A 23,203-nucleotide genomic window follows, 5' to 3' on the forward strand; every position below is an offset into this window, starting at 1 on the left:
ACGTGCGCACAGACACGTGCACACAGACACGTGCGCACAGACGAGACACACACGGGAGAAAGTGCACATTTATCATGACAGACTCGACACCTAAGCTCTTCACAGTCCCACGGTGCACACTGCAAAACAGAAGGGGGTCTGTCCAGGAGTTCACTCCTTAACAGCAGCGCTCACTAGGGGAGGGAATGTGTATAAACCCCCCCCCTAACACACACACACACATACGCTCACACACACGAAAGCATACACACAGATATACACAGAGGAAAGGAGGTTGTATACACTCAGCTGATAGTGAAGTGAAGATGTATACAACCAAAGGACGTTTTTGTATATGCCCACACAGGACCATGCTCGGTGAACTGTGCAGAGCACACACACACACACACACACACACACACACACACACACACACACACACACACACACACACACACACACACACACACACACACACACACACACACACACACACACACACACACACACACACACACACACACACTTGACTGCTTAAGGGAGGACAGGATGCAGGAGCGGAGAGGGGGCGACATGGGGTAGGGCTGGTGGTGCTGCAGGGGTGGGCTGGAGGCAAGCAGTAGGCGACCTGCACCCCCTTATGTCTGCTCTTTTGGGTGTGGTGGTGCCCAGGCTATGTATGACATGCTGAGGGGATGGGGCTGGAGAGGTGGGGAAGTGTGCTTGAGATGCGGGGGGGGGGGGGGGCAAATCCAGGCGTAAAGCAGCAGTGGATTGTGGGAGACACGCATGGGAGAGAGGGAGGTTGAATGAAAGTGCAGTGATGCACTGACGCACTGGACACAGCCACTGTCATTTTCTCTGTCAGTGCACAACTCCAATAAGGTGCAATTATTCTGTCTGGTAGAGCCATTGACATTACACTGAGCTTTTGCTGACCAAGTTAGTCTTTAAATGATGCCTACTCATTTTACAGGATACTTCACCTATGCATGCAAAGCATCCTTCTATCTGTCACACTTGAGGTGTCGTCTAGCCTCACGCTGTGCTCAATCAGCACCCTGACAGGGTGGAAAGAATACAGCTGAAATTTCACTCTTTCAGAAAGAAAGTAAACGCCTACAAATCTACTGGCCAGAGCGGTTAACTCAGTTCAAAGAGGAAAGGTGGCTTCATGGCAAAGGGCAAGACACAAACTCGATCTAATGAAAGCAAGCTTACAAAACCTCAGGCCTTTGTTTTTTGTTAGCCTATTTATGAAACATTTTTGTCTACAGCAGCATTCAAGCATCCTCTATGTGAGCATGCAGTGGGAAATCAGCAGCTTCCCCGTCAGCAGACTCGCACCATGCTTTAACTTACCTGAAGTCATCAAAACTCAAGCTATTCCTGAAATCACAGCCACATCAAACAGTTACAGTCTCTCCACATGGATGTCCTTACATACAGCTGGTGATAAAGCGTTATTTTTGGGCTATTTCCTGGATTTAGGGACACTGGACAATCATGGGAGTAAAGCTGTCTGGTCTGATAGGCACCCTTTACACAGGACAAATCACTGGAGAAGCTCGAGGGAGGAGAGCAGGGCGTGGAAACAGTGATATGGAACAGAAAGGGAAACAAAATGACTACATTTGGGCATACAGGGAAGATGGATGGGTGTTAATGCTGACAGAGGACCTGTGTGTGTGTGTGTATGTATGTATGTGTGTGTGTGTGTGTGTATGTTGGATCTGGGTTTCTCTGGCTTTGGGGAGCATGGAGGATGGATGTTGATACGGAGGAGAGGAGAAAGTGTACATGAGGGAGGAGAGGAGAGAGTGTACATGACGGAGGACAGGAGAGAGTGTACATGAGGGTCAAGAGAGGGATAGTGTTTCACACAGGGGTGTGGAGGACACACACCTGCTGAGCTTGCTGCTTCTGGCTGGAGATTCAGCCCCACACAGCAGATGTCTGAAGTACTGCAGAGAGAGAGAGAGAGAGAGAGAGAGAGAGAGAGAAAGAGAGAGAGTCAACATGAATCATCTCAAGAGCACAGTTTCTCAAGATAACAAAAGGGTCTTCTCTCGAATGTCAAGGCCTAGGGATATCAGATTGTTATGGCTTGTGCTGGTTTTTGGATGATTACATTGTGCTATGATTCACTTGGAGAATGGCATCTACAAACTCAGTTCATGTATATTTAATTCCCATCATTTCCTTAACGCTTATGATGATATTATTATTATTATATTATAACAGCATTAATTATTATTTTCCTTGAAAACACTGCATTTCTACAGGAGGTTCTTACATAAACATTGAAGGATTTGAGAGATAATCTGAACTCTGACAACCAATTGAACCCCACATTTAAAATCAGACACCTAGTCTGTACTTTGTGCCATTTCATCTGAAAGCATTTTTGTGAGCTGCTAGTACCTCCTCACCTCATCACTGTGGCAGAACAGGGGGGTGAAGACATTCTCCAGGAGGGACAGGACGTGTTCGTACGCTTCAAACAGACAACGCATCGTCTGCAGCTTCACCACCCCTGGGTATGGACCCTGTGCAACTGGAGAGGAGTAGGGGGGGGGGGGGGGGGGGGGGAGACACAAAGAGATAGAAAGAGAGAGAGAGAGTATTATTGAATTATACAAAAAAGACACTTGCTTGCATTAAAGTATGGGTATTAACATGCATTACTGAGGCTGGCGATTTATTACGAGACAATTCAATCTAAATCACAATTCAATCTAAATCACAATTCCAATTGACCCAACAGGTACAGGATCAAATGCCACTGTACTGTAAGAACACGGGCAGGGGCAAGGGCAAGGGCAGGGGCAGGGGCAGCTGCCATCCCTGCCACAGAGCTTGCCACCCCAGCCGCCACTCCAATCCTGAATCCTCCAAACATCTACATCAATCATTCTAAATGATTCTTAAAAGAACTGTAGTGACTAAACTGCAACCATCTTCAAAACAGACGAGAATGACACTTTTTTTATTCTTGTTCTGTGGATACAAGGAAGTGGCCAATAGTGTGCGTGCAACCTACATTGGAGCGTCTATGCAAACACTGTTACGTCCTAGGCTCTCTACCACTTAGACTAGGAGGGGAAGAAAGAGACAATCTGCGCTGTGAGATGCTGCTGTGGTCTCTCCACCTGACCTACTTGCAGAAACCCTCAGCCTACACCTACCCACCCCCACCACACTGTCATGCACTTATTCTGCCCCATACTCTGTGCTAGCATTTTCCTGCAATGTAAATAATTGCCACCATCGACATAGTTTTCTGTTCCATTACTCTACTTACTCTTGTACCTCAACAGCTCACCCAAAACCACCCCACCTCCCCCACGGCCCGGCCCGCCCCCATGGACTGCACTCTTAACACTCTACCCTGCAACTATTGATGCACCTCAATGTATATATATATTTCTTTTTTCATTTACTCAGGGATATTTATTTATCTATTTATTAATTGTTGTTTATTATTATTTAGCTGTGGCAGTTAATGTCCACAGCAACTTAAGTTTTTAGCTGTCTGTTGCTGCCTCTACTGTCTCGTTGTTTTTGTGACAATGAGAAATAAAGTACTTTGAACTTTTGAACTTACCCACACACTGTAGATCCACTAAGCTGCTCTACAATACTTGAATGCTCTCTCCCCACTGTATCCACTATCAATCACGTATATACCATGTTATATTTGTATGTATTGTGTAAATTTACCACATGTATGCTAGCATGCTAATCCTGACACGTGTGATTCATCCCTCCCTCCAAAGATTGCGCAGGTGTTCAGTGCCCCAGAGTACAGTGACTGGGAGCTCTAATACACCATTCAACAGGAGGCCTGAAACTGGGTGGGAGGATATTCCGCTTGCTGGGGACTGCTCAGCCAATTGAAAAAGAGGTTATGAAACTCTCAACAACCACTTCTTGTGTGCTAATGTTACTCTCACTGCCTGAATTCTGCAGTTTTACATGATGAATGTAATGCAATTACTCCATTCAGTAAGCCTGTGTGACCAGCAGCTTGTTTGGCTTTTCAAAGCTGACCTACAGAAATGTTTCTCCACAGAGAGACCAAAACATCCCTTCTCTGGAAGCAAATTTTGACCATCTCCCAAAACAGGTCCTCTTCATAAACATCATTAAGATGTAAAACCATCTAACAGCTCCACTTATTTTCAATCATATTCTCAAGTGCAATTGTTTTTTTATGCACTTTTGTTTGAATTCACTACCACACAATCTCAGATTCACCATAATCTGTCAAGGCATTTCAAAATAAAATTCTCACTACGATAGTCTTCTTCATCAGCAGCTGCAGTATTTTGACTCACCATTGCGGATTTCCTCGACAATGAAGGGATCAAAGCGGATCTTGTCAATGCTCTCGTCCAGGCAGTAGGTCTCGTAGATCTTCTGCACTTCCCCATGCAGACGCTGCATCTCTGAGTCACTCAGATCAGGAGACAGGATTTTATCGTTGAACTCCTCTGGACAATGGGAGATGTCAGAAATGATTAGAAACTACTCCCGTAGGTTTTAGAAACCTGGCTACCAGAACTGAGTAAGATGTGTGCAGTAATCATCTTAAGTAAACCATGCGGGAAAGGGTCAAGGTGATTAAGCAAAAAACGTACAGCTTGTATTCCACTAACTTGATTTCGAGTCGAGTTATAGTGACGCATGAAGGATCGTGCCATCATGACAAAATAATCGACACATCAGAGACATGCGTGCATGAATGCAAGCTGATCCAGTTTGGGCAGACTTTAGGCTGAGCTGACAAGAGTAAAATAACTCAGTGATTGAGTAGTGTAAAGTAGTCCACATAGCTTGGTGTCGTAAACTTAAAACAGGCTTGCAACCCACGGAAGGAGCCATACTCATAAAGGGAATAGGATGATGGATAATGCTCAACTTGTGGCAGACACCTAATCCACCAAAATCTGTCTCATTTGACATACTATAGTTTGTTCCCCCACATCAACGGCATATCTCTTGTATGTGCAGCGTATGTGCTACATAACTTGATTAAATAGTTTCTGAAACTAATCAGGATCTCTGTCCATTAAAACATAAACAACTTCTTCCCATGATGTAAAAGTAATTCCAGATATTGAGATGTAATAGCCCCACAACTACAAAATGAAATGTTTTTTCTTTTTTTTAAATACCATCATTGACAAATGGATTCAAAACTGCTAAAAACTGATATTGTGTTCCTGTTTGGATAACATACCAGTTGTTTCCTGGAGTGAAACTACTGCTGATGTGATATAGTGATATAACAGAGGAAACAGGTTATGGCAGTTGCCCTGTGTGAGGACCGCAACCCAGTAGAAAGCCTTCCAGACTGACTGTGGCTGAAGACTCACCGGCTGTAAGGCAGAACTGCAGGACGTGCACAGCGCCCTCTGCCTTCAGGAAGCTCATGAAGCGGAACAGCAGGTCCTGCTGCTCACGGATCCCCTTGAGCTCCAGCTTCAACACCTGTCCACAGGAAGAGAGCTCACAGAGGTCAGAGGTCACGGCATGATCAGTGACTTTGGATAGAAACACCTACTAAAATGACTGTTTGTTAACAAAGATGAAATCTTCACAGTATGTAAAACACAAATATAAGTTTCATGATAACACTCTTGCTGATTTCCACAATATATTATAGTCTTCACTATAAAAGTAAAAGTAATTTACGGTCATATGTGAACAAAGGCATTTATAAAATAGATGCATGAGTGAATCTGACATTGTATGCAAGAGCTGTGATCGGTTGCAACTTTACGATATCTGAAAAATGGGCACCAAAGTGAGACTAAGGCCTTACAGATGGCTTCTTGTTCCGGGGATGGGCATACTTCTGCAGAAATGGCACCAAGGCAGAAGGGGGTTCTAATGCCGGTTCAGGCTATGAGTAGGACAAAAGTAAAGTCTGTGAGATAATCAATCAATCATGCTCATTGTAGGAGTAAATCAATTACATAAAAAAATGTTACGTATATTTCACTTACAGGAGAATCGTCAATAAAGATGAGCACCATATGATTCAATGTATCCTGCATGAAGGAAAATGTGAAAGGATTATCAAAACCAAGGATCAATTCATCCCACAGTTCCAAATTTGACTTTGAACACAGAGTTAAGCCTGAATCAACTAGGACTATTCTAGTCCTGATCACTCACAGGGTCAGCCATGAAATCCATTGTTGGGAGGACAACTGATCCTGTCATTACTTCTCGAAGCAAGTAGGCAAGAGATCTGTATGATAAATAAAGAACGGGCTAGTCAGTTTAAAGGGTTCTAAAGATGTTGCCGTCATTTTTATTTGAACACAAATACCAGAAGAAACCACAAGCTTGCAGTGAGAAAGTAAATATCAGTACTATGAAATTTACCATGGGTTTACTATGCACTGTATTACTCTGGAGAACATTTTAAAAATAATAAATAAATGAATGTAATGCAGATCTCCACTAAAAGGAGATTTTTGTAAGAGGACCAGGTGAATGCACCAGTACCTGCACTCTGGGGCTTTTGGGGGGATGACATATGGGAACAGCATCTCTGTAAGTTTGCGGAGGTAGAGCAGCTCTTCCCTGCGGCTGCGCAACGCCACGTGCAAATCTGGGCCATACTCATCCAAGGCAGCCTGCTGCAAATGTTCAGGACTCCGGGATACTGTTCCACACAAACACACACACACACACACACACACACACACACACACACAGCCTACACTTAAATCTGGTGAAAATTACATTTTCTGCAATAGTTCCATCCTCATAATCTATGAAGAATGCATTGAATGGAGCAAATGATACCTTTATTCCAGGCTTTAGCCACAATCTCAACATGCTTCATGGCTACGTTCAGCATTTTGCCAGTAAAAAGTGAGGGAAAGTCCACCTACATTGAATCAACAAACGTATTACCATGAGGGCAGGTGATTGCACAAGCTCTTTCATCAGAACTAATTAAGCATAAGAAAGCTGGACTGATCGTTGCCATCCTAATACCGAAATTTCACAAATCAAAATAAGATATTCTGGATATTTGAGGACTTATTATTAAAAGTAATGGTAGCAAAAAGTGCAGTTTGTAAAAATTCACCTTCTGAGCTCGTCTCACCATCACAGCACCAAAGAAACGAAACATCATTCTTAACTCGTCGACACAAGCCTCATCATCTGTAATATCCCTGAGACAAAGACATGACACATGAAACATCATTCTTAACTCGTCGACACAAGCCTCATCATCTGTAATATCCCTGAGACAAAGACATTAAACATCATTCTTAACTCGTCGACACAAGCCTCATCATCTGTAATATCCCTGAGACAAAGACATGAAACATCATTCTTAACTCGTCGACACAAGCCTCATCATCTGTAATATCCCTGAGACAAAGACCTGAAACATGAAGTGCACTGACAAAGCTTCCTCTGCCCGACCCTAAAACCAGATTTAATGTGAATATTACCTGTACCAGGGATACACAAAGTTCTCCAAAATCAACTCCAAAACCTGGAATACATAAGACGTGACTACACTTAATATTGTTGCTTGATTTATAACATTCATGCATAGACTACTAACAAGCTTGCTAGCTACCTCTGATATGGAAGCATCCACTTTTGAGGACACCTTCAAGTCCAACCATGGCTGATAGTTTTCCAGGAGAAGAGTTGGCCTTCAAGACAAAATCAGTGTATTATTACATATGCATATGACCACACACTGCCAAAGCAACTCAATTAAAAAAAAAACACACAGTGGTAAAATACCATATGCATGCTGGTCTAGCAAGTGATCTCACTTGACCATTTCTGTAGGCATACCTGTGGCGATTGCACTTCCTTTTTCCACAAACGGCACAGCTATGACCAGACGGAAACAATTCCTGCTGCTCATTTTGCTGGAAAAGTGTCGTTCACAATCATCACACATTAAAAATGCATACAAAGCGTATTGCTGAATATTGGCGCTGTTGAAATGTCTTAAATAATGGTGCTTACTCTGCTCTTCGCTTTGAAATGGAAGAGAATGTTTGGCAAGAGGTATTCTGGATTAATGGAACAATAGAATGTGATCACCCCAGCCAAGAAGGACCAGAATACCATAAGGATATGCAAATACCTTTTAAGAGAAATGGGGAGAAGGCAATGGATAAATTGCATGACATCAATCCTATCAGCATCAGTATCCATAATAAAGCATAGAATTAACACAAAATAACTAAAATATTATTCAGACAGTAGAACCTTACCTATTCAAAATGATGGTTGACAGGAGCATGAACATGAGAAGGAAACATATGACTGGGTACTGGCGAACCACCTCCCTCCAAACTTCAATCCTCATCCATTGTCTGAAACTTTGTACATATTCCTTGACACCAGCCATCTCGGTCTGTAGCCTGAGGACGGTGGAAACACCAAGCTGAAGTCGTACGCATGTCAGCAATTCTATACCTAACTCACGAAAGTGTGTTGTGGGTGCGAGGTAAATCTATTTCATCACAAATTCAATTCAATTCAATTCAATTCAATTCAATTCAATTCAAAGGAATATATATCTATCTGCCTAAAATCATCGTCAAAGTAACCAACATTGAGCTGATTAATACGAAGACGCAGCCCAAATCCTTGCTTGTACAGGGAGCTAAGTTAGCTAGTAACGATAAGCCACTTACATAGGCTACTCTGGAAGTGGAGGGCAAACATTAATCAAACAAGTGTTACTATAGCTAACTGGGTCAACCGCCACCATTTCAGCGTAACGTGCTTACATACGCCTTGTTTACTTTCCAACGGAAGAAAATTCTGTTTACTAGTTCACTAATGGTAGTTATCTGCGCAAACTATTATCCTACTTACCTTTAGAAAAGTTGTGCAGCTACTACAACCTTAAGCAAAGATGATGGGTTTTGATAAACACGTCATACTAAAGGGAAAGACTTTGATGTAAAGAAAATACCAACAGCGTAGACATTGCAAAATATTGTCTAAATGATCGATGGATCAGTCGTGAGAATAACCGAGGTAATTTTGCATTTTCATAGTTTAACACAGTGCCAGACTGACTTCTGTTGACTTCCTTTCCTCTGACAGACCAGCGAATGGTTTGTTTACGACACCAACATTCCTAATGGGGATAGGCTGAAAAGTGGACTGCATGAATCCTGTCACATGATAAGCTAATTGTCACTTCCTGTTCCCTGAAGTGAAACAGGGAATTACTAAACAAGTTTCTGACTATATTAATTCCAAAACAATGTGTCTATAACTTGTCGCAAAATTAAGAGACAGTGAAAATATTCGTCTACTCAGACTGTGCAGCATTCGAATCATTTTTAATCCTAGAGTCCTCTTGTACAAGGAAAAACTGAATGGCTTGCAGAGGGCGTATTTCTGGATGCTTTTTAGAAATGGATTCAAAATGCCTAGGTATTTCGAAACCGTCATGTGGCTAAAAGTGGGAAAGAAAGTGTCGGAAACCACACAGTTCAATTTGAAATGTTTACTTATCAGTTGTTTCAAACTCGGAGTTAAGAAGTTCGGCACCCCAGCCGGCTGAACTCAACTAAAGCCTTTTGGTAAAGGTGGAAAGACATTCACAGATTCGAAGATCCCGGATCAATAAGTCATAAGCAAAACGTTGCAAAATCACAAATGCCTGTTTACAACTATAGTAAGGTAGACAACGAGCTACCTAATTTTAATAAATGGGCATTTCTCAGATTAAGGGCCAAATTGGGTTGCTGAAATTTTGAAAATTAAAATTCCAAATTTGACTAATTGGTATACATTAAATTATCAGTCCTTTAGTCAGAAGCAACGTTAGGAGCTGGGTTGAGACCAAAAGATGAGGGAATTTCAGATTTTTTGCCATTTTCTTAACTATGTCAAGTAAATGTGTCATTACCATCACATCATCGAATATAAGTAAAAAAAAAAATAAGACTTAAATGATAAATCAGTGGTTTTCAAACATTTTGTGGTTTGACATGAAGTCTATTTTATCTTGAACTTAATGGGATTGTTGATTTTTACTTGCAAGATTAATTATAGTCATTTAAGTATCTCAATTTCAGATTTTTCAATCTACCCTGGCTTGGAATATAAGATTATTTTAAGTAAATGCCATAGGTCAAAACTTTTTTTATACAGTGATCATTTAGAATGTCCAACATTGTCCAAAATATGTAATTGTTGGATGTTTTGTAATTTATACTAAATTTATTGGCAAAAATATGTATGGTGATGGTGATGACATTACAGTTCTGGTAATGACAGTTTGTTGCGGTGATGACAAATCACTTATCGTAACCTATTGTAATTTAAGAGCCTAAGTGACTTCAGTTTTAAAAAAACACCAGCTAGTAATCTGTTTACATCAAAATCTTGTTTAATCTGATTATGGAAGACCAAACATGAATTGTGTTCCTTGTGAACAGGATTGGTTCAGTATAATCATTGCATAGCCATGTTGAATAAAAAAAACATGAAACAGGAGGGCAGTTAAGAACAGGTAAAATGCTGAATAAAAAACAATATTCATATTAAGTATCCCAAACAACTATAAACTAATCTGACAATTTACTTAAACTTTTTGTTCAACAATTGCTTAAAAACACCACAAACATGTCATTGATGCTAAATCTTCCACTAAACAGACAAAAACTTGTCATCCTCTTGTCATCCTCTCATCCATCATGGACGATACTTTATTCCAGACTGACATATCAAGCATCATATGCCTCTTGGTGACTGGTTTTGGCTCTGGCACAAGCCCCAGGAAATGTTCATGCCTGTACCACAGGATGTCGTCTTTCAGAGGCCAAAAAAAACGGTTAACCCCAATTATACACATTGTTTTCACCTGGACAGACTCTTCATCTACATCCTGGACCACACCTGGGTAGGCCTCCCCATCGTAACATACCACACACACCATTCTCCCACCAAAGACATGGTTATTTCAGGCGTTGTATTGAGCATCCCTTGGCATGGCTCTGTCTCCATAGTGGTTTTATTTTTCTGTGCTTTGTTGAGGACCACAGACTCAGGGGCAAAGCAGAGGCAATCTTCAGGAGATGAGCAGAAACAGCTTAGGATTCGCCAGTTGATGTGGCCGGACTTGGTGGTAAAAATCTACAAACAAAAAGGACAATAGTCATTATAATTTCGCACAACACAAATATAAACTAAAAGAAAACCAACACTTTGGACTTTTGTACTGCTTGTGTGGTGTGTGCTCAAGCTTACCTGGTGGATTTTCATTGTACCACATACAGTTTCAAGCTGGTCTGGTATAGATCTGTCATGTTCTTCTATCTCACTTTCTGTGATGTAGAAGAGCTTGATTTTTGACTTCTCTCCTATCAGCTTCTCAAAGAACATCCTCCCATCTGGAATGTCTGTTCCACCTGCAACAAGACTATCTGCCCTCCATTTTAAGGCTGCGCCAACCCCATCAGCAGCACCCTTTCCTGTCACGATTCGTAAGGCAGAGACCCAATTGCAGACCATATGTAGGGAAGAATTCAGGATTTATTCACAAGGTTTAACGCACAGAAGATCCAAGGCAAAAACGAACAAAAAAAACTGATGAACCGAACACTGGCAAAGCAACAATACAAAAAGCAAGGTAGAGCAGGAAAACATGAAAGCACACAGCTAATTGGAACAGAACTCTCACCATGCTAGTACGACGAACCAACATCGAACAAAGGACAGACTGAACTTAAATAACAGAGGGGGAACTAGACAAGGAGAATTAACAAGACACAGGAGGTACCAATCAGGGAAACAAACAGGGTACAGATTGGGAACAGGTGAGGGTCAAAACCAGGAAGTGGCAGAGGCAGATGGGGGCGGAGTCTCAGGACAAAGACAGGAAACACATGGCCGGACAAGACAATCACAACAAGCACATGACAACATAAACAAACAGGAAAAAGCACATGTCAGGAATCAAGAAACATAAAAGGAAAACAGAGCAGGATCCTGACATTACCCCCCCCTCTAGGGGCCGGCTTCCAGACGGCCCAAAAAGAAAAACCGAAAAAGTCCACATAGGGTGGGTGGAGGGGGTCAAGGACAAGGCAGGCGGGCAGAAAACTGGACAAAAACCCAGGGTCAGGCGGCCGGCCAGAAGGATGGCCGAACAGGGGCAGAGTGTCTGGTGGGCGGCAGAGCGGGGGCAGAGTGTCTGGTGGCCGGCCGGGTGGGCGGCCAAACAGGGGCAGAGTGTCTGGTGGCCGGCCGCGTGGCCGGCCAAACAGGGGCAGAGTCTTTGGCGGCCTGCCAGGTGGGTGGCCCGAATGGGGCAAATGGTCTGGCGGGCGAGTGGGAGCCTTGTTGGGGGCGAGGAGACCACGACGCGCCTCCTGAACCAGGGCCTGGAAGACGTCGTCAGGGGAAGAGGCCGGTGTTGCCGCACGAGAGGTGGCTGGGTCTGAAGGACCAGTGATGGCATGGACTGCAGGACCAGTGGCTGGTGTAGTTGCGGTGCCTGTACGGCCTGATTCACTGGGGCTGGCGGCGCCGGGGACAGGGACTACGGCACCCGGGACTGGAGCAACCGGTATGGGGAATCCTGGGACACAGGAGACAGGGACATGGGCGCCAGGGGCGAGGACAGGGGCACTCCGGACAGCAGAGTTATCAGCAGCGACGTCATCAGGGGGGGCTGCTGGGCCTGCATCGGGAACAGATGCTGGAGGGTCTTGATCGGCAACGGAGGCTGCGGGGTCTGGGTCGGCAGCGGTGGCTGCGGGGTCTGGGTCGGCAGCGGAGGCTGCGGGGCCTGGGTCGGCAGCGGAGGCTGCGGGGCCTGGGTCGGCAGCGGTGGCTGCGGGGTCTGGGTCGGCAGCGGTGGCTGCGGGGTCTGGGTCGGCAGCGGTGGCTGCGGGGTCTGGGTCGGCAGCGGTGGCTGCGGGGTCTGGGTCGACATGGGGCTGCAGCAACTGGGGCGTCTGGGACTGCAGGAGCTGGGGCGCCTGGGACTGCAGGATCAGCGACGGCTGGGTCTGCAGGGTCAGCGACGGCTGGGTCTGCAGGGTCAGCGACGGCTGGGTCTGCAGGGTCAGCGACGGCTGGGTCTGCAGGGTCAGCGACGGCTGGGTCTGCAGGGTCAGCGATGGCTGGGTCTGCGACGCCTGGGTCAGCGGCGGCTGGGTCTGCAGGGTCAGCGGCGCCTGGGTCAGCGACGGCTGGGTCTGCAGGGTCAGCGGCGGCTGGGTCTGCAGGGTCAGCGGCGGCTGGGTCTGCAGGGTCAGCGGCGGCTGGGTCTGCAGGGTCAGCGGCGGCTGGGTCTGCAGGGTCAGCGGCGGCTGGGTCAGCGACGGCTTCAGTGGTGTCGCCGTCAGCGTTGCCATCAGCGATCTCCCTGCTGGGACTGCATCGGGCATTGGTGCTTGATCCGTAGATGCCTGGGCGGGAGCAGGAGGTGCAGGAGAATGCGACACAGGTACTATGGGAGCAGGGAGGTTGGGAACTGGAAGGGACCAGACATCAGTGGGAATGACCGTAATCGGCGCAGCAGGAGTGGGGACAGCGACTGCGACAGCAGGGGTAGCCGGAACAGCTAGAGCAGCAGCAGGAGCAGCGGCTGCGGGTTGAGCAGAAGCTGCGGGTTGAGCAGAAACTGCGGGTTGAGCAGAAACTGCGGGTTGAGCAGAAACTGCGGGATGAGCAGAAACTGCGGGATGAGCAGTAGCTGCGGCTGTGGGTTGAGCAGAAGCTGCAGGATGAGCAGTAGCTGCGGGAGGAGCAGCAGGAGCTGCGGCTGCGGGTTGAGCAGAAGCTGCGGGATGAGCCGTAGCTGCGGCTGTGGGTTGAGCAGAAGCTGCAGGATGAGCAGTAGCTGCGGGAGGAGCAGCAGGAGCAGCGGCTGCGGGTTGAGCAGAAGCTGCGGGATGAGCAGCAGCAGCGGCTGGAGCGGTTGCAGGAGGAGCAGCTGCGGGAAGAACAGCAGCAGGAGCAGCGGCTGCGGGAGGTGCAGCAGCTGTGGGGGAAGCAGCAGTAGGAGCAGCAGCAGTAGCCCGGTGTGGTGCAGGCCCTGGGGTAAGCCGGGGTGCTCGAACCGGAGCCCAGCGAGGTAGCGGCCCGGGTACTGGGGTAACTAGGGGTGCTCGAAACGGAGCCCGGCGAGGTGCCGGCCCTGGTACTGGGGTAACTAGGGGTGCTCGAAACGGAGCCCGGCGAGGTGCCGGCCCTGGTGCTGGGGTACGCCGGGGTGCTCGAACTGTAGGAGCAGCAGTTGCGGGTTGAGCAGAAGCTGCAAGATGAGCAGCAGCGGCGGCTGCAGGAGGAGCAGCAGCTGCGGGAGGAGCAGCAGGAGCAGCGGCTGCGGGTTGAGGAGAAGCTGCGGGATAAGCAGCAGCAGCGGCTGCAGCGGTTGCAGGAGGAGCAGCTGCGGGAAGAACAGCAGCAGGAGCAGCGGCTGCGGGAGGTGCAGCAGCTGTGGGGAAGCAGCAGTAGGAGCAGCAGCCCGGTGTGGTGCAGGCCCTGGCGCTGGGGTAAGCCGGGGTGCTCGAACCGGAGCCCGGCGAGGTAGCGGCCCGGGTACTGGGGTAACTAGGGGTGCTCGAAACGGAGCCCGGCGAGGTGCCGGCCCTGGTACTGGGGTACGCCGGGGTGCTCGAACTGTAGGAGCAGCAGTTGCGGGTTGAGCAGAAGCTGCAAGATGAGCAGCAGCGGGGGCTGCAGGAGGAGCAGCGGCTGCGGGAGGAGCAGCTGCGGGAGGAACAGCAGCTGTGGGGGAAGCAGCAGTAGGAGCAGTGTCCTCCATTTCCAACTCGTCTGTGTAGATAAAGAACCGATCCTGCAAGATATAACCCCCACCGATCCTCCCACCGGTCTCACGGTGGAGTGTTGGAACCGGAGGGGAACTGTCCCCATAGGTATAGTCAGTGTAGTTGCCTCCGACTACTGACTTTTCAAAGAAGCGATCCCCTAGAATAGGACCTCCATCAATAAACCCACCTTCTGTGAGTTCGTCATCGGTGTCCCGGTCCTCCCCACTGGACGAACCACCGTCCCAGAAAAGTTCCCAGGGAAGCAAGTGTAAGGCCTTATTGGCCTCAAAATCAAAAACCTTGTAATCCGGGTCAAAGGGTATTAGGTCTGCTGGGTTCATTTTGGTTGGTTCGTTCTGTCACGATTCGTAAGGCAGAGACCCAATTGCAGACCATATGTAGGGAAGAATTCAGGATTTATTCACAAGGTTTAACGCACAGAAGATCCAAGGCAAAAACGAACAAAAAACTGATGAACCGAACACTGGCAAAGCAACAATACAAAAAGCAAGGTAGAGCAGGAAACCATGAACGCACACAGCTAATTGGAACAGAACTCTCACCATGCTAGTACGACGAACCAACATCGAACAAAGGACAGACTGAACTTAAATAACAGAGGGGGAACTAGACAAGGAGAATTAACAAGACACAGGAGGTACCAATCAGGGAAACAAACAGGGTACAGATTGGGAACAGGTGAGGGTCAAAACCAGGAAGTGGCAGAGGCAGATGGGGGCGGAGTCTCAAGACAAAGACAGGAAACACATGGCCGGACAAGACAATCACAACAAGCACATGACAACATAAACAAACAGGAAAAAGCACATGTCAGGAATCAAGAAACATAAAAGGAAAACAGAGCAGGATCCTGACACTTTCCATGGCCTGCCTCTAGGAAATTCCATGTGACCTTTTTAAATCCTAGCTTAAATGGAACAGAGCTGAGACAGAAAAAGTTCTTCTTTGAACGATACTGCGTCGTTGGTCCATCACTTATCATGTGCAGTGTGTTCAGAGATGGGATGAGCTCTCTGAAGTGAGAGAGTACAGGGCTCAGATGTGTCCATATGGCTGAGGCATCATGTCGCATTGAAGCAGAGACAGAACAGAAGGATAGAGCACCATCAACCGTATAAGCAACTCCTGTGTGTAGGGATACTTGCTTATGAGAGTCTCCAAAATGTACAGCTTGTATTTCCAAAGAATACTTGCACAGATAATTTTCAGCAAAGTCCACATGGAGAATTAACTCATTTTCTTGAACATTTTCCTTCAGGGCTTTGAGGGTTGAGTACTGATGTGCAATGTTAAAAGAATGTTTGCCAAACTTGTTCTTTAGTGCTGCTGTGAGATTTTCCAACAAGTGTTGAATGGTTCCTTGGATTTGCTCCTTCACTGTTAAGTGAGCAGTGAATGTCACCTTATCACCACCTTTCTTTTTCTCCCTGATTTCTGTTTTGCTCCGCCATTCCATCCACTGTGTTTGCTCACCAGGTTCAAATGCAGCAGTTTGTACCTCTTTGTCCTGGCAATGGACACATTCTCTATACATGCAGGCTTTCGTTGGACTTTCACAACATAGTGAGTGCATTGAGTTTTCAATTCTGTTGGTACTAATTACTTTCAGATAAAGCAATTTATCAGCCATGAGTTGGATGTTGGCATGGGTCTTGCATAAACAGGTATCCCTGTCTTGAATGGAGGGTTTGACGACCCAGAAAGGACGGTTGTCACAGAATTTACTGTATGAGATTTTCACCTGGGGATATTCTTCCTTGAAACTTTGATACAGTCTGAAAAGAGAGTCATTGAGGTAACGCTTCTGCTTTTTGAACTTCTGTCTAGTTATGATGTCTTTCTTTCCTGTAGTAGCTCGCGAATTGTTGTCACGTTCCAAGAATTCTTTAATTTTCTCTTTTGTAGTGTTGCTCACCACATTACTATGTTTTTTTCTCGAATACTGAAGACCAGGTGTCATTATGTTCTTTCTCATTGTTTTGTAGGATATTCCAAGTTCTTTGTGTGCCGCATACACTAACCGGTACTTCTTCAAAATGTTTCCAGCAATGACCTTTGATATGATTTGTTTTTCTTTAATTTTCTTTTGATGGTAGGTTTGTCGCAGCTGTGAGACTAATGTGTTATGGAACACATGTGTCCTCCTGAGATTACCATGTCCTCCCCTCATCTGTTTTCTTGCTTTAGTTCTTGGGGACTGCTCAGTGGTATGCTTCTTAGTCAGCCTATCTAACCTTTTCCTATACTTATCAACCTTTTGCAAGGCATTTTCCAGCTTTTTTTGCGACTTTTGAAGATCATGGTAGACCTTTCTTCTGTTTCTATTTACTTTTTTGCGTCCTATTTGCTTTGGGGTTTGGATGGAATCCGCCTTACCTCCTCTTTCATTCCTTGCACATGGCACATCCCTATTCTGATTATCTTGTGCCTGGACATCAGGAGATTCTGGAGGACTATTCATTGAAAGATAATTTTGTATTTCTCTGTTTTCTCTGTCCTTAGCTCTCTTCCTTTGTTGATTAACTTTCCATCTCTTTTTTTCATATCTGTGTTCTCGGGTGCTCAATAGGGAAACAGATTTCAATTTTCCTGTTTCTCTTCTTCTACGATATCTCTCTTTCTCACTCTGCAGATGCTGTGCATATTTCTCAGGATCATCTTTTATACGTTTTCTGTATGATTTGGACCTTTGGGCAGCTGCTTTTGGAGCCATGTCACACCTAAACGCAACAATTGTAATTAATTAATTTAGTTTATTTTAAAAACAAATGTATTACTTTATGAAAAATAGTGACCTTTAATTGGTAAATGTATATGAATTAATTTAAGATAACGTATTCAACATACATTCTTTAAGGAACAGCATGTTTAATGTATCTGCCGTCATCACCACCACAACCAGTCATTACCAACACAAGCTGTAATGTGCTGGTAATGACTGTGCTGGTAATGACATTTTTGCCAAAAAACTAGCCTTACTAGCAAAGATGATGGCTAAGCAAGTGTAGCTAGCTTTCTACATGTAATGTACATCATTTTAACTATTAAAGTCATAAAAATAATTTAAAAAAAAATCAAAAATACAGAAATACAACACATATGGTAATGACGTATAATAAGTGTACATGCCCCACACAAAGAATAAAGAGTAGATTTACTTACTTTTCTGGACATCAAGGCATCAGTCTTGCAGCTTGAAATACATGTGCTCCACTATGATATTAAGTTACCATGGCTACCAAATAAACATTTGATGAAAAAACAGTAGGAAAGTGCCTTTATGCAGAGTGTGTTGGTAATGACGGCTAAACCATGGGACAGGTAGAAATTAACCAAAAAAAAGTACAAAATGCATATATATGCTTAATCTGTGCATGTAGTTTATTAGTTCAAGTAACATTAAATTCATATGCATATTTTTATTATTAATTTTGTGATAAAAAATGTTTGAGATATGGCACGACATGTGAAAACTATGGTGGCGGACAACACCAAAGCACAGATATGGTACCACTAAACACCAATAAAATGTGTTAAAATCATTAGTAAGAGCAACCATAAAAAAGGTCTAGGCTTGTTTTTGTTTATACTAATTAATGGATTTAAAATGTATTAGATTTAATTAGTTTTTAATATAATTACACCCTGTGGACAGAAATGGGCCCGAATTCTGAAAAATACCCAAATACGAGCCTGCGAGCTGGACAAATACCATTGGATCTGAGTTACATTTCCAAACTGTGTTGTAGTAGCCTATAACCAACAGTAGACCATTATGTGTAGTGATTTTGGTGACACAACTCTGTATCAGAGTGAAGTTATTGAATATTCTTCCCAATAAAAATCCCCCCAAAAATATGCAAAAGAACATATGTTCAAACGAATAGCGGTTTAGTATAACCAACAGGAAACCATTGATGTGTGCAGCAATTTTGGTAACACATCAAGGCCAGAATGAAGTTATTGAAGAATATTTTTCCAAACTTAGTGTTGTAATATAGGATAACCAACAGGAGACCATTGATGTGTGAAATTATATTGGTGACACTGCAGCGTAAAAGAGTGCAATATTTTTGAAGGCGTAGTATCCATACTGAAAAAACGCTTGCCCACCTTTTTTGCCCTTGCCCTACTTTTTTGCAGGATTTCTAATGGTTCAGCTGGTCATAGGCTTCTATTATAATCTGATTTCAGCAGCTACCAGCTAGTTTGACCAGTTTCAGATATGTTTTCGTATGATTTCTGATGGTTAACCCCAGCTGAAATCATCTATACCATCTACCTACCATATGCTGGTTTTCAACTGATTTGTGTAGCAGCGATCTCTCTCCAGTAGGGGCTACGGCTGCGCGAGCAACGGTGTTGCACTTTGAAGACAGTCCCTGGCTCTGTGCACAGTCACAGTGCACTAGTCTCAAAGCCGGGGGCACATGTGTCCAGTTCGGAAGAGAGTTCGTTTTGATACAAACTAGTTTGTAGCTCGTTGTCCACTTTACTACGGTTGGAAAGAGGCGTAGTTCGTGTTTAAACAACGTTTCGCTTCTGACTTCTTGATTTGGGAACGTCTAATCTGTGAATATATCGTTCCAACACCAGAGAGTTCAAGCTCCTCGAAGACACATCCCAGCCACGTGGTCAATCTGCTGAGACGGCGTTTATTGTTAAAAAATAGGTACACCTTGATCGTGTACACTGTTCTACAAGATGAATTGGATATCTGCATATTTTGGAAGAGCCTATAATACGGACGGGCCGAAGAAGAGGCTCCTGTCTTCAAAGTTGAGTGGTTGCTCTCAACCAGAATGTATAACCACGTGCCAAAAGCATTTGAGGTAACGTTACTTTTTCTAGTTGGTTTAGCATATTGACATGAACTTCCTTTCACGAGTATTTGTTTTAATCTTTTACTGTTGATCGTCAATATATCCATTGACTATGAAAACTCCTGTTTGTTTGTCGAACTGCTAACGTTAACTGAAGTCATTGGCTCCTCGGAGGCAGGCCAGCCGTATGCTAACATTACCACTACGATTAACAACGCAGATAGTTTTGATTTATGTTTTGTTTGGGGTTGTCTTGAGGATGAATCTATCCCGAACCTGATTTCATGTGAATGAAATTCTATCGGATCTGACTTCTGAAACGCAACCTATGGTTCTTAGCATATCTCAGTATGCTTTACAAGTCTAGTTTTAGTCTGCAGTCCTTTGCTAACTTCATAGCTAACATTATGTATTTTTAAACTCTGCAAGAGTTTAACTTAAATATGTTTTCCCCTCAGGAAGAAACGTCCAGAGAGACTCGTCCATGAACGCGACAATGCTGGTTCTGGTACTGTGCCATAATTAGTAAGTACTGGGGCTGTTTTGGGGGCTCTTGCAACAGATTCATGTTGTAGCCATCGATGATGGCAAACCCCTTGTATGGTTGTGGGGAAAAGGCTGGTGTTGCTAAAGGGTTTTCATATTAAGACTTAGCCTTAATGCTTTGTTTGGGGTTGTCTTGAGGATGAATCTATCCCGAACCTGATTTCATGTGAATGAAATTCTATCGGATCTGACTTCTGAAACGCTACCTATGGTTCTTAGTAGTGCTGTCAAACGATTAAAATATTTAATCGCGATTAATCGCATTTATGTCATAGTTAACTCAAAATGAATCGCGATTAATCGCAAATTTTTATTTATTCTAAATGTCCCTTCGTTTATTTATTTTTTCCATCTTTTTATTCTTATTTTAATGCCTTTATCAACATGGAAAAGTGGATTGGCTTGCTTTATGCAAATGTTTTATTTTATTGAAAACCAACATTACCAAACAGGGCGGTACAAAATAAAATTATAAAGTGCACATTTCAGGTAAACCAGGACTCGGCCTATAGTGCAGTTAAACCATGGCTTAATATTTTCTTTTTTTCAAGTTTGCTGGGAACATAGCAGTCAGGCCTCTTATTTCAGAAACAATGAACCGTAACAGTTAGGTTACCAATAAACGGTAAGCCTATTACTTCTTTGCTTTCAGCCAGCTGCCTGTTGACATTCAGACAACAGTGAAGCTCGCTTCTTTTGCACAACACAACTTTTAAAAGTAAACTTTCCATTCAGAAGCTTTTTATCATCCATTTCGCCATATCGCGCTCACCATTCACTCAAACCGTAACGTTAGCCTACTACACAGGTTGCGAGGCCAAAAAGAATGTAAAATTTAAAAAAAAATCGCGTTAATCTCGCGATAAAAAAATTGACGGCGTTAACATGGGTTTGCGTTAACGCCGTTAATAACGCGTTAAACTGACAGCACTAGTTATTAGCATATCTCAGTATGCTTTACAAGTCTAGTTTTAGTCTGTAGTCCTTTGCTAACTTCATAGCTAACATTATCTATTTTTTAAATCTATCCCGAACCTGATTTCATGTGAATGAAATTCTATCGGATCTGACTTCTGAAACGCAACCTATGGTTCTTAGCATATCTCAGTATGCTTTACAAGTCTAGTTTTAGTCTGTAGTCCTTTGCTAACTTCATAGCTAACATTATCTATTTTTAAAATCTGCAAGAGTTTAACTTAAATATTTTTTCCCCTCAGGAAGAAACGTCCAGAGAGACTCGTCCATGGACGCGACAATGCTGGTTCTGGTACTGTGCCATAATGAGTAAGTACTGGGGCTGTTTTGGGCTCTCTTGCACCAGATTCATGTTGTAGCCATCGATGATGGCAAACCCCTTGTAATGTTGTAGGGGAAAGGCTGGTGTCGCTAAAGGGTTTTCATATTAAGACTTAGCCTTAATGCTTTGTTTGGGTTGTCTTGAGGATGAATCTATCCCGAACCTGATTTCATGTGAATGAAATTCTATCGGATCTGACTTCTGAAACGCAACCTATGGTTCTTAGCATATCTCAACATGCTAACATGCTTTACAAGTCTAGTTTTAGTCTGTAGTCCTTTGCTAACTTCATAGCTAACATTATCTATATTTAAAATCTGCAAGAGTTTAACTGAAATATGTTTTCCCCTCAGGAAGAAACGTCCAGAGAGACTCGTCCATGGACGCGACAATGCTGGTTCTGGTACTGTGCCATAATGAGTAAGTACTGGGGCTGTTTTGGGCTCTCTTGCACCAGATTCATGTTGTAGCCATCGATGATGGCAAACCCCTTGTATTAGTGTGGGGGAGAGGCTGGTGTTGCTAAATGGTTTTCAAATTAAGACTTAGCCTTAATGCTTTGGGGTTGCCTTGAGGATGAAACTATCCCGAACCTGATTTCATGTGAATGAAATTCTATCGGATCTGACTTCTGAAACGCAACCTATGGTTCTTAGCATATCTCAGTATGCTTTACAAGTCTAGTTTTAGTCTGTAGTCCTTTGCTAACTTCATAGCTAACATTATCTATTTTTAAAATCTGCAAGAGTTTAACTTAAATATTTTTTCCCCTCAGGAAGAAACGTCCAGAGAGACTCGTCCATGGACGCGACAATGCTGGTTCTGGTACTGTGCCATAATGAGTAAGTACTGGGGCTGTTTTGGGCTCTCTTGCACCAGATTCATGTTGTAGCCATCGATGATGGCAAACCCCTTGTATTGTTGTGGGGGAAAGGCTGGTGTCGCTAAAGGGTTTTCATATTAAGACTTAGCCTTAATGCTTTGTTTGGGTTGTCTTGAGGATGAATCTATCCCGAACCTGATTTCATGTGAATGAAATTCTATCGGATCTGACTTCTGAAACGCAACCTATGGTTCTTAGCATATCTCAACATGCTAACATGCTTTACAAGTCTAGTTTTAGTCTGTAGTCCTTTGCTAACTTCATAGCTAACATTATCTATATTTAAAATCTGCAAGAGTTTAACTGAAATATGTTTTCCCCTCAGGAAGAAACGTCCAGAGAGACTCGTCCATGGACGCGACAATGCTGGTTCTGGTACTGTGCCATAATGAGTAAGTACTGGGGCTGTTTTGGGCTCTCTTGCACCAGATTCATGTTGTAGCCATCGATGATGGCAAACCCCTTGTATTAGTGTGGGGGAGAGGCTGGTGTTGCTAAATGGTTTTCAAATTAAGACTTAGCCTTAATGCTTTGGGGTTGCCTTGAGGATGAAACTATCCCGAACCTGATTTCATGTGAATGAAATTCTATCGGATCTGACTTCTGAAACGCAACCTATGGTTCTTAGCATATCTCAGTATGCTTTACAAGTCTAGTTTTAGTCTGTAGTCCTTTGCTAACTTCATAGCTAACATTATCTATTTTTAAAATCTGCAAGAGTTTAACTTAAATATTTTTTCCCCTCAGGAAGAAACGTCCAGAGAGACTCGTCCATGGACGCGACAATGCTGGTTCTGGTACTGTGCCATAATGAGTAAGTACTGGGGCTGTTTTGGGCTCTCTT

At 44.1% G+C, this 23,203-nt stretch overlaps 1 protein-coding gene and 7 non-coding genes across 9 annotated transcripts in view; 7 read left to right on the plus strand and 1 right to left on the minus strand.

The window, feature by feature from the left end:
- The window catches only part of LOC105897080 (sorting nexin-14-like), a 25,002-nt gene extending 15,914 nt beyond the window's left edge, over nucleotides 1-9,088 (minus strand). The window contains exons 1-17 of one of the 2 annotated variants that reach the window (XM_012823940.3): nucleotides 8,863-9,088; nucleotides 8,253-8,402; nucleotides 8,002-8,122; nucleotides 7,825-7,901; nucleotides 7,598-7,676; nucleotides 7,467-7,510; nucleotides 7,094-7,181; nucleotides 6,805-6,889; nucleotides 6,502-6,661; nucleotides 6,166-6,241; nucleotides 5,994-6,038; nucleotides 5,810-5,890; nucleotides 5,361-5,475; nucleotides 4,320-4,475; nucleotides 2,412-2,536; nucleotides 1,885-1,943; nucleotides 1,342-1,368 (exon numbers count right to left, since the gene is read on the minus strand). In XM_012823940.3, coding sequence (XP_012679394.1) covers nucleotides 1,342-1,368; nucleotides 1,885-1,943; nucleotides 2,412-2,536; nucleotides 4,320-4,475; nucleotides 5,361-5,475; nucleotides 5,810-5,890; nucleotides 5,994-6,038; nucleotides 6,166-6,241; nucleotides 6,502-6,661; nucleotides 6,805-6,889; nucleotides 7,094-7,181; nucleotides 7,467-7,510; nucleotides 7,598-7,676; nucleotides 7,825-7,901; nucleotides 8,002-8,122; nucleotides 8,253-8,389 — 1,475 coding nt within the window. In that variant the 5' untranslated portion in view covers nucleotides 8,390-8,402; nucleotides 8,863-9,088. The remainder of the gene's footprint in view (nucleotides 1-1,341; nucleotides 1,369-1,884; nucleotides 1,944-2,411; nucleotides 2,537-4,319; nucleotides 4,476-5,360; nucleotides 5,476-5,809; nucleotides 5,891-5,993; nucleotides 6,039-6,165; nucleotides 6,242-6,501; nucleotides 6,662-6,804; nucleotides 6,890-7,093; nucleotides 7,182-7,466; nucleotides 7,511-7,597; nucleotides 7,677-7,824; nucleotides 7,902-8,001; nucleotides 8,123-8,252; nucleotides 8,403-8,862) is intronic. The other variant, XM_031581056.2, reaches the window with a different exon arrangement.
- A 10,796-nt stretch (nucleotides 9,089-19,884) lies between these two features.
- LOC116223926 lies at nucleotides 19,885-19,954 on the plus strand. The gene has a single exon (XR_004165334.1). It is a non-coding gene; the product is annotated as a small nucleolar RNA SNORD50 (small nucleolar RNA).
- A 356-nt stretch (nucleotides 19,955-20,310) lies between these two features.
- Nucleotides 20,311-20,380, plus strand: LOC116223927. Its single transcript, XR_004165335.1, has one exon. It is a non-coding gene; the product is annotated as a small nucleolar RNA SNORD50 (small nucleolar RNA).
- An 811-nt stretch (nucleotides 20,381-21,191) lies between these two features.
- On the plus strand, nucleotides 21,192-21,259 carry LOC116223947. Its single transcript, XR_004165353.1, has one exon. It is a non-coding gene; the product is annotated as a small nucleolar RNA SNORD50 (small nucleolar RNA).
- Nucleotides 21,260-21,614: 355 nt separating this feature from the next.
- On the plus strand, nucleotides 21,615-21,684 carry LOC116223928. Its single transcript, XR_004165336.1, has one exon. It is a non-coding gene; the product is annotated as a small nucleolar RNA SNORD50 (small nucleolar RNA).
- A 360-nt stretch (nucleotides 21,685-22,044) lies between these two features.
- LOC116223944 lies at nucleotides 22,045-22,114 on the plus strand. Its single transcript, XR_004165350.1, has one exon. It is a non-coding gene; the product is annotated as a small nucleolar RNA SNORD50 (small nucleolar RNA).
- A 355-nt stretch (nucleotides 22,115-22,469) lies between these two features.
- LOC116223929 lies at nucleotides 22,470-22,539 on the plus strand. The gene has a single exon (XR_004165337.1). It is a non-coding gene; the product is annotated as a small nucleolar RNA SNORD50 (small nucleolar RNA).
- Nucleotides 22,540-22,899: 360 nt separating this feature from the next.
- LOC116223945 lies at nucleotides 22,900-22,969 on the plus strand. Its single transcript, XR_004165351.1, has one exon. It is a non-coding gene; the product is annotated as a small nucleolar RNA SNORD50 (small nucleolar RNA).
- Nucleotides 22,970-23,203: the final 234 nt, after the last annotated feature.

This window comes from Clupea harengus, chromosome 15 (genome assembly GCF_900700415.2).
Source record: "Clupea harengus chromosome 15, Ch_v2.0.2, whole genome shotgun sequence".
Classification (NCBI taxonomy): domain Eukaryota; kingdom Metazoa; phylum Chordata; class Actinopteri; order Clupeiformes; family Clupeidae; genus Clupea; species Clupea harengus.